General features: G+C 54.1%; 1 protein-coding gene across 2 annotated transcripts in view; it reads right to left on the bottom strand.

Annotated features, from left to right (window-relative positions):
* Positions 1–1207: 1207 nt before the first annotated feature.
* Positions 1208–14083, bottom strand: part of BRPF3 (bromodomain and PHD finger containing 3) — a 43630-nt gene continuing 30754 nt past the window's right edge. For both annotated transcript variants that reach the window (XM_038749454.1, XM_038749453.1), the window contains exons 9-13: positions 12639–12732; positions 10720–10817; positions 4292–4389; positions 3296–3450; positions 1208–2796 (exon numbers count right to left, since the gene is read on the bottom strand). In XM_038749454.1, the coding sequence (XP_038605382.1) occupies positions 2613–2796; positions 3296–3450; positions 4292–4389; positions 10720–10817; positions 12639–12732 (629 nt within the window). In that variant the 3' untranslated portion in view covers positions 1208–2612. The remainder of the gene's footprint in view (positions 2797–3295; positions 3451–4291; positions 4390–10719; positions 10818–12638; positions 12733–14083) is intronic.

Below are 14083 nucleotides of genomic sequence, written 5' to 3' on the forward strand. Positions count from 1 at the left end.
GGCTCACAGTCTAGAAGGGGGAGACAGACAACAAAACAAAACATATTGACAAAATAAAATAAATAGATATGTACAAGTAAAATAGAGTAATAAATCCGTACAAACATATATACATATATACAGGTGGTGTGGGGAAGGGAAGGAGGTAAGGCTGGGGGGATGAGGAAGCGGAGAGGAATCAATCAATCATATTTATTGAGCGCTTACTGTGTACAGAGCACTGTACTAAGCGCTTGGGAAGTACAAGTTGGCAACACATAGAGATGGTCCCTACCCAACAGTGGGCTCACAGTCTAGAAGGGGGAGACAGGGAACAAAACAAAATATATTAACAAAATAAAATAGAATAGATATGTACAAGTAAAATAGAGTAATAAATCCGTACAAACATATATACATATATACAGGTGGTGTGGGGAAGGGAAGGAGGTAAGGCGGGGGGAATGGAGAGGGGGACAAGGGGGAGGCTCAGTCTGGGAAGGCCTCCTGGAGCAGGTGAGCTCTCAGTAGGTAGCTTAACAAATACCATCATTATTATCATTATTTTTTAACAAAGAAGTCAAGTCCCAGGTGCTTGTTCCCGCTCAGGGAGGCCAACCGGGCCCAAGGTACGGGGGCACCGGAGAGCGGGGCTCCATTCAAGGGGCCGGGCCCTCCTGGGCCGTGACTGCTGCCGGCCACAAAGCCCACCTCTGGGCCGGGGGGAAAACAGCCGGCGAAAGAGTGGAGGGAATCGGAACCCAGCTCCTTGTCTGGGGCCAAAGCCAGACTCTCCAACCCGGGAAGGAGAGGGGGTGAAGGAGGCGGGGGGGTCGCGGGCCTCAGCCCCGCGCTAAGCACCACACCGCACCGCTCCTGTTGTCCTTCAGAACGTTTATTTCTCGGAAGGAAAATAGTTTCAGACAGTCAGACGCTAGTAGGTGAAATTAACTCCTTTCCACTTTACGAGCATAGGTCGTTCTTCTTTATTACCTCTCTCATACCATCTGATATAAACAAGTCTAGAAAGCAAATAGAGTCACTTTCTACAATAAATAGAGCGCTGTGTGTGTGTGTGTGTGTGTGTGCTTCACGGCAGGCGCGACGGTGGAGCCGCCGGAGCCCACCTCCTTCTCCCACCTCTCCCCTCCGCCTTCTCCGTGGGTCATTTGGGGAAAACCATCGGACAGACCCAGGCGGAGTGTCCCTCCCTCCCGCCCCCGTCCCCCTTTGAACCCAGCTCTTTAAACACAGGTTAGGCAGAGGCCACGCGGTCCCCGGCTAAAGCTGCCCCCCGAGCAGCGGGGCAGCTCTGTCCGCTAAACGGCGTCGTGTGCGTACAAAACACCCAGACCCACAATGGAGGACGTCAAGACGGGACAAGAGACCTGAATAATTTAAAACGGTATTTTACAACTATGTACAGCACGTCTGTCCTTCCCTAGCCCCGTGCCCAACCTTTTTTTTTTACTTTTCTATTTTTAAATACAAAATCCCCAAACGTCCTTATGCTACAGGTTTGTTTTCTCCTTAAACTCTGGCTCACGTCCTGCTCGGTGGTTTGTTTTTTGTTTCGTTTTTGCTGGGTTTTTTTTAAAAGTCAACGAAGTAAAAATGGCAGTAGTTTTCCCAGGGCGCGGGGGGGGGGGAAAAGAAAATTCTCCCCTTCATCGTCCCCGTGAAAGGTTTAAAGCAATTAAAAAGAAAGGGAGAGTTAAAAAGCGTCGTGGTGATCGTCAGGCGCTCTGCGGCTTTGGTGCAAAGGGGCCCTGCGGCTGGAGGGACGGAATCGAGGGATGGACGGACGGCTGCCGGCGGGGATGGGATACGGGGTCACTCCAGGGGCAAAGAGGGAGCGATCCTGGGATGGTTTTCCCACCTCTGGCACCAGTAGGTCCGAGCTGGTTAGGCTGGGCATGGTGGGGGTGAGGAGGAGGAGGAGCCCCGGGCTCGCTCCCCCCGAAGTCAGCAGGGTGGGACGTGGGAGAAGAACGGGAGCCAAACCCTCTGGACCCTCTGCCAGTGGCAACTGGGATGGGGTCGTCCGCTGGCCACCCACACCCAGGGGGCCCGTCCGAATCCCCATCCAGGCATCGGGTCCAAAGCAACGACACGAGGCTGCAAGACCCTGACTGTTAGCGGGTACGAAGGAGGAGGAGGAGGAAGAGGAGGAAGGGGCGGTGTACCCACCAAGGCTACAGCAGAGGCCTCCACCCCTTCTGCACCACCCCAGGTTTACAGCAAATGGGGGGCGGGGGGGGGCAGCGATGGTGGTTTCTATAAATTTGGCACAAGAGCGAGAGAGATGGAGCACGGAAGGGGCAGAGAGGGGAGAGGGCAGCTGCCCACGTGCCCCAGCTGGGCAAGGAGGAGGCAGGGAGGGCTGCCTATGGGCCCCTAGGAGCCCTGGCAGGTGGCCGGCGGTCAGGCGTTGGGGTGGGGAGGGGCCCCCTACCCCGACCGAGGTCCAGCCCCCCCGCCCCCGGACCCTCCGCTCTCCCCGGCTCCTCCCCGACCCACTCTGGGAGAGACGCCGGGCGGCTTTTGGCACCTTGGGGGCTGGCGGCGGGTTGTGGGGGGGTCCGCTCCTGGCGGGGCGTCCCGCTGGCTCTACGGTCGGGCAGGGGAAGGGGCTACAGGTAGTTGGAGGTGACGAAAGGGTGGTCCCCGCGGACCCGGCTCAGGTGGATCATGGCGCGGTCGTAGGCCACCTGCACGGACTTGCGGATGCTGGTCTTGCGGCCCTCCATCATCTTCAGCTTGTCCGCCGTGTCGTCCACGCCCAGCGGGAGCACCTTGTCTCGGGGCAGCCACTGCCTGCAAGCCGAGGGAGGAAGGAAGGAGCGGCCCCCCGACCACGGGCTGGGGTGGCCGCCGCGGCTTCCGGCTCCCCGGGACGCGGGCTGGGCCCAGCGCTTTTCGGCCCCCTCTAGACCGCGAGCTCGCCGTCTACCTGCTGTTGTACTGTACTCTCCCAGGCGCTTAGTACGATGCTCTGCACCCAGTAAGCGCTCAGTAAATACGAGTGATTGAGCCCACTCCTCCCACTGGCATCCAGGGAGGCCTCAAGGGTGGGGAACGCCATCAGCGAGACGGAAGGCCGGAAAATGCCGGGATGCCAGGCCCTTGCCGCCCAACGGCAAGCTGATGGTTTCTCCCCACCCGGAGAAACCGGAGCCTCGCAAACCCCGAATTGGGTCTTTCTGACCCCCCAGCAAGCTGCAGCCTGCCTATCGCGCCAGCCGCTCCCGCCCCGCTCCCACTCTAAAGGGACCGGCTCCGTGGAGAAAGGCCGGGCCCCGACCCGCCCACTCACCACGTCCTCTTGTTGTCGAAGAACAGGACGAGGAAGAGCTTCTCTCCCGCCTCGGCCTGCCTCTGCTCGCCCAGCTTCAGCACGTCCAGGGGGGGCACGGGGATGGGGACGCCGTTGTGCAGGAGGCCTTCACGGGGCATCTTGGGGTCAATGATCTGAGGGGGAACGAGGCCGTCTCAGACGTGCACGGATGTGTGTGGGCACATGTGCCCCGATGTGGGGGGGAAGAGCGGAGGGGTCACGCTGACCCCAACGAGAAGCCAACGGGTGGCCCTTTCCCTGGGTTTGAACACGGCCACCCCAATCAATCAATCAATCGTATTTATTGAGCGCTTCCTGTGTGCAGAGCACTGGACTAGGCGCTTGGGAAGTACAAGTTGGCAACATATACAGTGGGCTCAGTCTAAAAGGGGGAGACAGAGAACAAAACCAAACATACTAACAAAATAAAATAAATAGAATGGATATGTACAAGTAAAATAGGGTAATAAATATGTACAGACATATATACATATGTACAGGTGCTGTGGGGAAGGGAAGGAGGTAAGATGAGGGGGATGGAGAGGGGGACGAGGGGGAGAGGAAGGAAGGGGCTCAGTCTGGGAAGGCCTCCTGGAGGAGGTGAGCTCTCAGTAGGGCCTTGAACCCCGCCGAGGACCCCATTAGTCCACCAGGACTTGAGACCATTTTGGGGAAATATTCAGCCTATTGGGCCAGAAGAGCCCTGACCAGCCCCTTCTTCACAGCTTCTCGCTCTAGTTTCTGAGCACTAGCAAAGCCTCTGCCTCCCCCAGGAAAGGCACAGAACCAAAGACCCAGGGTGTGTCCCCTCCAGGGAACCTCCGTCATTTCTCTCCCTGCATCCCCGCCTCCCCCCCCGGCCCTGATTAGAAGATCCTCCACAGGCAGGAATCACCCGGTACAGACAGACTCAAACCAGGGCCGGGCCGGGCGAGGCCGTGCTCCCCACTCCCCGGGGAAGGAGCGGACACTCACCAGGGCAGGGTAGGAGGGGTAGCCGCGGCACTTGGCCCACACCAGCTCCAGAGGTTCTAGTTCGGCGAGGTCCTCAAAAGGCATCAGGAGGCTTCTACCTGAGGGGGGACACGGAGTCGGCAGATTTGACACGAGGCCGAGGGGCAGCCTGGGGCCTCGGGGGACCCCAGGGGTCCCGGAAGAGGCGGGAGGTCGGCCACCTGGTCCTCTCACCCTGACACCATCATCATCATCAATCGTATTTATTGAGCGCTTACTGTGTGCAGAGCACTGGACTAAGCGCTTGGGAAGTCCAAGTTGGCAACGTATAGAGACAGTCCCTACCCAACAGTGGGCTCACAGTCTAAAAGGGGGAGACAGAGAACAAAACCAAACATACTAACAAAATAAAATAAATAGAATAGATATGTACAAGTAAAATAGAGTAACAAATATGTGCTCTGCACACAGTAAGCGCTCAATAAATATGATTGATGATATATACATATATACAGGTGCTGTGGGGAAGGGAAGGAGGTAAGATGGGGGGGATGGAGAGGGGGATGAGGGGGAGAGGAAGGAAGGGGCTCAGTCTGGGAAGGCCTCCTGGAGGAGGTGAGCTCTCAGTAGGGCCTTGAAGGGAGGAAGAGAGCTAGCTTGGTGGATGGGCAGAGGGATTGGGGGCATTCTAGGCCCGGGGGAGGACGTGGGCCGGGGGTCAATGGCGGGACGGGCGAGAGCGAGGTACGGTGAGGAGATTAGCGGCGGAGGAGCGGAGGGTGCGGGCTGGGCTGGAGAAGGAGAGAAGGGAGGTGAGGTAGGAGGGGGCGAGGGGATGGATGGACAGCCTTGAAGCCCAGGGTCAGGAGTTTCTGCCTGATGCGCACATTGGTAGCCACTGGAGATTTTTTGACACGATGGGTAGCTAGGGCAGAGCTGGACTGGTGTGGTCCCAGCGGTGACCGGGCACAGCGGGGTGGGGAAGGGCAGGGCAGCGGGGCTTTCTCAGGGCCGTGAGGAGGGGAGGCCCAGCTGAGTCAAGAATAATAATGATAATGATGGCATTTATTAAGCGCTTACTATGTGCAAAGCACTGTTCTAAACACTGGGGAGGTTACCAGGTGATCAGGTTGTCCCACGGGGGGCTCACCATCTTCATCCTCATTTTACAGATGAGGGCACTAAGGCCCAGAGAAGTGACTTGCCCAAAGTCACACAGCTGACAGTTGGCGAAGCTGGGGTTTGAACCCATGACCTCTGACTCCCAAGCCCTTGCTCCTTCCACCGAGCCACGCTGCTTCTCCAGTCAGGTGGCTCCAAGCAAATCCTGACCCCTCCTCTTCCTGTTCCCTCCACCTAACCAACTGATCCATCAATCGATAATGATAATAATGGTATTTGTTAAGTGCTTACTATGTGCCAGGCACTGTACTAAGTGCTGGGGTGTATACAAGCAAATCGGGTTGGACAAAGTCCCTGTACTGTGGGACTCACAGTCTCGATCCCCATTTTATAGATGAGGTAACTGAGGCACAGAGAAGTGAAGTGACTTGCCCAAGGTCATATCACAGACAAGTGGTGGAGCTGGGACTGGAACCCATGACCTTTGGAACCCAGGCCTGTGCTACCCACTATGCCACTATATGCCAAGCACAGTACTGAGCACTGGGGTAGATAAAAATAATCTAGAGAAGCAGCGTGGCTCAGTGGAAAGAGCATGGGCTTTGGAGGCCGAAGTCATGGGTTCAAATCCCACTCCGACAACTGTCAGCTGTGTGACTTTGGGCAAGTCACTTAACTTCTCTGGGCATCAGTTACCTCATCTGGAAAAATGGGGATTAAGACTGTGAGCCCCCCGTGGGACAACCTGATCACCTTGTAAAGCTCCCCAGCGGTACTTTGCACATAGTAAGCGCTTAATAAATGCCATTATTATTATTATTATTACAGTGCTTCTCTTCCAAAGAGGACTCCAAGGTCAGTATTTAGGACCCTCGGGGCGCATCAGTCTGCAGGGGCTAGCAGGGAGGGACAGTGTCATTGCCTGGGAGCCCATCAGAGCCCAGCGGTAGCCACCGTCCCCCACCTCCAGGCCAAGCGTTCCCTGGGACTTCCCAAGCGCTTAGTACAGTGCTCTGCACACAGTAAGCGCTCAATAAATACGATTGATTGATTGATCACTCTATTTATTTTACTTGTACATATCTATTCTATTTTATTTTGTTAGTATGTTTGGTTTTGTTCTCTGTCTCCCCCTTCTAGACTGTGAGCCCACTGTTGGGTAGGGACTGTCTCTAGGTGTTGCCAACTTGGACTTCCCAAGCGCTTAGTACAGTGCTCTGCACACAGTAAGCACTCGATAAATACGACTGATTGACTGATTGATTGGGAATCAGAGCAGCCAGGTCCGAATGGGCCAGGGTCTCACTTCCAGGAACTGGGGAGGGGGGGAAAGTCTTCTAGACTGTGAGCCCAATGTTGGGTAGGGACCGTCTCTATATGTTGCCAACCTGGACTTCCCAAGCGCTTAGTGCAGTGCTCTGCACACAGTAAGCGCTCAATAAATACGATTGATTGACTGATTAATTGACATTCCTCTCTCAGGGCAGGTTTGGTGCCTGGTTCTCCCAATCCACCAGCCCCAGCACTGCTCCTAGATCCGGGTTACAGGGATATGGATGGGGAGCGACCACTTCTCCTCCCCCTTCTCCCTCCCTTCTGAAGGAGGGAGCTATTCACTTATCAACCAATCAATCAATCAATCAATCGTATTTATTGAGCGCTTACTGTGTGCGGAGCACTGTACTAAGCGCTTGGGAAGTACAAGTTGGCAACATATAAAGACAGTCCCTACCCAACAGTGGGCTCACAGTCTAAAAGAGCCAATCGATCAAGATACACCACTACTGAGCACTTTTTTAAAAATGGTATTAGCTAAGCACCGGGTCCAAACCGCTTAGCTTGTATCTACCCCAGCGCGTAGTATGTGAGCCCCTTCTAGACTGTGAGCCCGCTGTTGGGTAGCGACCGTCTCTATATCATCATCAATCGTATTTATTGAGCGCTTACTATGTGCAGAGCACTGTACTAAGCGCTTGGGAAGTACAAATTGGCAACATATAGAGACAGTCCCTACCCAACAGTGGGCTCACTATATGTTGCAAACTCAGCGTGGCTCAGCGGAAAGAGCCCGGGCTGGGGAGTTAGAGGTCATGGGTTCAAACCCCGGCTCCGCCAATTATCAGCTGTGTGACTCTGGGCAAGTCACTTCACTTCTCTGGGCCTCAGTTCCCTCATCTGTAAAATGGGGATTAAAACTGTGAGCCCCCCAACCTCATCACCTTGTAACCTCCCCACCGCTTAGAACAGTGCTTTGCACTTAGTAAGCGCTTAATAAATACCATCATTATTACTTCCCAAGCGCTTAGTACAGTGCTCTGCACACAGTAAGCGCTCAATAAATACGATTGAATGGATGAATGAATATGGTGACACACACAGGAAGCTCTTAAATACCATCATTATTATTAAGGCACTTCACTTCTCTGAGCCTCAGTTTCCTCATCGGGAAAATAGGGATTCAATACCTGTCCTCTCTCCCCCTTAGACCGTGAGGCCTATTTGGGACTGCGACTGTGTCCCACCTGATTATCTTTATCTGCCCCAGCGCTCAGTACCGTGCTTGTGTGGGCACTTGACGGATACCACAGTTATTGTGAGTAATATCAGGAATATATTTGAGTAATATCAAAGGGGAAGGAAGTAATATCAAAGGGGAAGGAAGGGATAGAGGAATCCCCGGGGCAGGTGGATTGGACCGAGGCCGGACGAGGTCAACACTCACTCACTGTGTCCGGCGGGATTTTTGGCCCATGGAGGACTTTCCCCCTGCCTCTAAGCTTCTGGAGGGCAGAGATAACCTCTTCGGTCTGTCCCTCGGCAGGGGCTCAATAAATGACGCTGATGAAGAACGTGAGGGTCTCTGCCCAAACCGCTACTATGTTGATCCAAGCACTTATCACGTCCCGCCTTGCTGACCTCCCTTCCTCCTGTCTCTCCCTACTCCAGTCCAATCAATCAATCATATTTATTGAGCGCTTACTCTGTGCAGAGCACTGTACTAAGCGCTTGGGAAGTACAAATTGGCAACATATAGAGACAGTCCCTACCCAACATTGGGCTCACAGTCTAAAAGGGGGAGACAGAGAACAAAACCAAACGTACTAACAAAATAAAATAAATAGAATAGATATGTACAAGTAAAATAGAGTAATAAATATGTACATACATATATACAGGTGCTGTGGGGAAGGGAAGGAGGTAAGATGGGGGGATGGAGAGGGGGATGAGGGGGAGAGGAAGGAAGAGGCTCAGTCTGGGAAGGCCTCCTGGAGGAGGTGAGCTCTCAGCAGGGCCTTGAAGGGAGGAAGAGAGCGTGCTTGGCGGATGGGCAGAGGGAGGGCATGCCAGGCCCGGGGGATGACGTGGGTCCAAGCTTCTCTCTGCTGCCCAGATCATTCTTCTACAGAACTATTCCATATTTCCCCATCTCCAAGAACCTCCAGTAGATGCTCATCAACTTCTTCGTCAAACGGAAACTCCTTTTTACTGTCGGCTTTAAAGCGCTCAATCAGCTCGCCCCCCTTCTATCTTACCATGCTGATTTCCCACTACCAGCCCGCACACTTCGCTCCTCTGCTGCCAGTTTACTCACTGTACGTGGGTCTCACATCTCTCGTCCCCTTGCCCACGACCTCCCCCTGACCTCCCCCTTCTTATCGGACCGACCCCCTCGATGTCCCCGTTTCAAAGCCCTACTAAAATCACATCTCCTCCAAGAGGCCTTCCCTGATTAAGTCCTTATTTCCCCTATTTCTTTCCCTTCTGCTTCACCCGTGCGCTCAGATCTGCACCCTGTAAGCACTTAATTTCCACCCCACCCTCAGCCCCACGGCCCTTAACGTACCTGTCTCAAATTTATTCTGTTGTCTCTCTCTCCCCGTAGACTGTAAGCTCCTTGTTGGCAAGGAATCACTATCATCAGCAATGGTATTTACTGAGCACTTACTATGTGCAGAGCACTGCACTAAGCGCTTGGAAGAATAATAGTACAACAGAGTTGGCAAACATGTTCCCTGCCCACAACGAGCTTAGAGTCTAGAGGGGAAGACAGACATTAATAAAAATAATTGATATAAATATGTTCCCTGCCCACAACGTGCTTAGAGTCTAGAGGGGAAGACAGACATTAATAAAGATAATTTATATAAACATGTTCCCTGCCCACACCGAGCTTAGAGTCTAGAGGGGAAGACAGACATTAATAAAAATAATTTATATAAATATGTTCCCTGCCCACAACGAGCTTAGAGTCTAGAGGGGAAGACAGACATTAATAAAAATAATTTATATAAATATGTTCCCTGCCCACATCGAGCTTAGAGTCTAGAGGGGAAGACAGACATTAATAAAAATAATTTATATAAATATGTTCCCTGCCCACAACGAGCTTAGAGTCTACAGGGGAAGACAGACATTAATAAAAATAATTTATATAAATATGTTCCCTGCCCACAACGAGCTTAGAGTCTAGAGGGGAAGACAGACATTAATAAAAATAATTTATATAAATAACTGATGCGTCTCCAGGAAGACCAGGGTTCTAATCCCAGCTCTGCCACTTGTCTGCTGTGTGACCTTGGGCAAGTCCCTTCACTTCTCTGGGCCTCAGTTACCTCATCTGTAAAATGGGGACTGAGACTGTGAGCCCCACATGGGACAGGGACTGTGTCCAACCCAATTTGCTTGTATCCAACCCAGCACTTAGTACAGTGCCTGGCACACAGCAAGTTTTTAACAAATACCATAATTATTATTATTACCAGCTATGCAGTATTGTCCTCTCCCGAGCGCTTAGTATAGTGCTCTGCACACACTGATTGATGGGAAAGTCTAACTGGGCCACTTACCTCCTTGTTGAAGGGAGCGGTAAGCTCCCTGAGAGCAGGCATTGTATCTTCTACCACCCTTGCCCTGTCCCAGGTGCTTAGTGAAGCTCTCTCACAGTAGGTGTGTAATTGATTGATTAAATAGATTTCCTACTCCCCAGGCCCAACGGGGAAGCTGACCGGATTCAGCGCAAACTGGGGGCGGGGTTCGGGCAGCTGCCACCCGCAGAGGGAAGGGCCGGAGAGAAACCCCCTCCCCTGCGGCAGCCCCTGGACCCTAAGTCATCATCATCATCATCAATCGTATTTATTGAGTGCTTACTATGTGCAGAGCGCTGTACTAAGCACTTGGGAAGTACCAATTGGCAACATATAGAGACAGTCCCTACCCAACAGTGGGCTCACAGTCTAAAAGAGTGGGCTCACAGTCTAAAACCCCGCTGCCCAGCGGCCCCAGACCCGTGATGGACCCCTCTGTGCCAGGCGGTCCGTCTGTCTCACCTGAGCTTCCGAAGTCGGAGTCTCCATTCACCCCCTCCAGGAATGGGACTCGAGAGAGGGCCGGCTTCCCCCGGCTGCGCTTCGGGGGCACCGGGTTACTGGGGACAGAGCGAGAAGGGGAGACGGGGGTCAGGCGGCACTCCCAGAACAACTCAGAGAACTCCACTCCGTCGCTGGAACTGGCAGAGGAGCCAACCGTGTCCAGGGCCCCCGGGAAGCCCGCCCTCAGGACGGCCTTAGCCATCCTCGTATCCTCGGCCTGGAAGGGACCTGGAAGGGTGAACTTGTCCCTCCCACTGCCTCTGCGTGGAAGGCCTGGCCTCGCCCAGGCTACACAGCTAAGACTCTCTCATTTAGAGAATGGCCCTAAAGGTCAGCAGCTCCCTGTGTCTCCCATGGAAGCTCGGTCCACTCCCCCACAGTCCCGGCTTCAGCCCTATCTATGCCTTAAACCACGCTGGAAACCGGCGGGAAAGCGGGTCTGGTGGGAAGGAAGGGGGGGCTGTATGCCCGGGAAACGGGAAGGGCGGGGGCTGCGGAGGCGGGAAGGAAGGCGGCCCCCAGGCCCAAGACTGGAGGGCAGGGAGAAGCAGCGTGGCTCAGTGGAAAGAGCACGGGCTTGGGAGTCAGAGGTCATGGGTTCGAATCCCGGCTCCGCCACTTATCGGCTGTGTGACTTTTTTAACTTCTCTGTGCCTCAGTTACCTCATCTGTAAAATGGGGATTAAGACTGTGAGCCCCCCGCGGGACAACCTGATCACCTTGTATCCCCCCGCAGCGCTTAGAACAGTGCTTTGCACATAGTAAGCACTTAATAAATGCCATCATTATTATTATTATCCCCAACAAGCAGCTCGGAGGGAGCTGCTTAGATCTGCTCAACCAGACCACTACAGACCCAGAGGGTCCCCGCTCGAGCCACCCTTCCCCTCTCAGCGCCCCGCTAGACCTCAGCAGACCCTGCCACAGCTCACTGCTGACATTAGGCCCCTCCCGGATGCCCGGGAACCAGCTTGTAATGGGAATGGGGTACTTTTACGCTTCTAGGGGCCGGTTACTCTGAAGGACAAATCTCACCATGCCGCCTACCACTGTACTTTCAGCTGTGTGGGTGGGGGATCCCCATGCCCACCACAGCCCATCAGGGGAAGAGCACGAACCCCAGAGGGCTGTCCCGCAATCCTGCCCCTTCCAGGTCCGCCAGGTTCCCGGGATATGTGTCAGGAGGAGCCCCGCGACCCAAACCCACGGTCGGCCAGTGGGGCTGGGGGAACCGGCCTTGCTGAGCCAAACAAAATCTTGGAGGCAGTCGCCTCACTATGCCCCAGGTCCTTGGGGGAACATCCGGGACACTCGGCTCTGCCAGGGATGGAATATGCCCGGCCCTACTCTCGGCTCTGGGCTCAAGGTCTACCTGACAACCGGAGACAAGCCCCTTGCCTCTTTGGGCCTCAGATCCTTCCTCTGTAAAACAGAGGATATTCCCTCTTCCTGGGGTTGGGAGGGACAGAAGGAAATGGCAGGGCAGTGGATGCAAGGGAGGAGGGAGGGGAGAAGAGGAGGAGAAGAAGAGGGGGAGAGGAGGAGGAGGAGAAAGAGGAGGAGGAGAAGGAAGAGGAGGAGGAGACCCAGACCCATCACTGACTCTGGTTTTCAGCACTTGAACCACAGCTGCCCCTCTGCTCTCAGCCCCCTCCCCGCTCCTCATGCTCTGGAGGCCTTCTCTTTCAACTCTGCCCTGCCCCAAGCCCACTGGCCCAACGGTGGCTGGAGACCCGAGATACCCGAAAAGCCCAACTCACACTCCGGCCCAGGGAGAAAGGAAAGGAAGGTGGAGAAGCGTGGCTGGAGCTGAGGGGAGTGGGGAGTAGGCAAAGGTGACCGTGGGTTGTCTTCTCCGGGAGGGAAGGGGATCTCACCCGCAGGTTTCAAGCGCCGGGCCGCTGCTGAGGCCGGAACTGCACTCCGAGTCGGACCCACTTTCTGTGTGCTTTCCAAAGCCGTTGGTCACTCCTGCCGAAGACAGAGACACACACACGTACGGACATGGACTGAGTCCAGAGGTGGAGACCGTCCTTCCTAATGAAGCTATGGCAGCCGCGCAGGGAAACCTCATACACGGGCCTCGCCCACCTCCTGGGTAATAATAATAATAATAATGGCATTTATTAAGCCCTTACTATGTGCAAAGCACTGTTCTAAGCGCTGGGGAGGTCGTAATGGTAATAATGATGGTATTTGTTAAGCGCTTACTATGTGCCAGGCACTGTACTAAGCGCTGGGGTGGAGACAGGCAAATTGGGTTGGATACAATCCCTGTTCCACATGGGGCTCACAGTTTCGATCCCCATTTTAAAGACGAGGCCCAAAGAAATGAAGTGACTTGTCCAAGGGCACACAGCAGACAAGTGGCGGAGCCGGGATTAAAACCCACGACCTTCTGATTCCCGGGCCCGTGCTCTAGCCACTGAGCCATGCAGCCTCTTAAGTGACGAGACATCCGCAGGGCAGCCCAGGGAATGGGAAAATCCCATCACTTCCTGGGCAGGGACCATCGGGATCTCACAAGGCCTGGACAGCTACTGTGGAGGAGAAGGGGAGGAGTGAAGCTAGAAGTGGAGTGAGGGTGGAGCAGATGGGGAGGGGCAAGAAGCGGAGTCATGAATGAGACCCAGCGGTGGCCTCGTGAAAAGAGCGCTAGCCTAAGAATTAGAAGACCTGAGTTCTAATTCCCCATCTGCCACTTGCCTGCTGGGTGACCTCGAGCAAATCACTTCTATGGGCTTGGTTTCCTCATCTTTAATACCTGGAGATTCTGCCCCCGCATTCAGGGGGACTCTGTCTGATGTGATTATCTTGTAGCTACTCTAGTGCTTAACTGATAATAATAACAATAATGGTATTTGTTAAGTACTTACTATGTGTCAAGCATTCTACTAAGCGCTGGGGGGGATGCAAGCCAATCGGGTTGGACAAAGTCCCTGTCCCACATGGGGCTCACAGTCTCAATCCCCATTTTACAGATGAGGGAACTGAGGCACAGAGAAGTGAAGTGACTTGCCCGAGGTTACTCAGCAGACACGGCAGAGCTGGGATTAGAATCCATGACCTTCTGATTCCCAGGCCCATGCTCTATCCAGAGTGCCACAGCTGTCATTAGACTGTGAGCCCATTGAGGGCAGGGAATTGTCTCTGTTGCTGAACTGTACTTTCCAAGCGCTTAGTACAGGCTCTGCACACAGTAAGCTACACGCGCTGACTCGAATTCCTCAACAACAACACTCTCCTCGACCCCCTTCCAGTCTGGCTTCCGTCCCCTACATTCCATGGAAACTGCCCTCTCAAAGGTCACCACTGACCTCTT

Source organism: Tachyglossus aculeatus, chromosome 7, assembly GCF_015852505.1.
Source record: "Tachyglossus aculeatus isolate mTacAcu1 chromosome 7, mTacAcu1.pri, whole genome shotgun sequence".
Taxonomy (NCBI): Eukaryota; Metazoa; Chordata; class Mammalia; order Monotremata; family Tachyglossidae; genus Tachyglossus; species Tachyglossus aculeatus.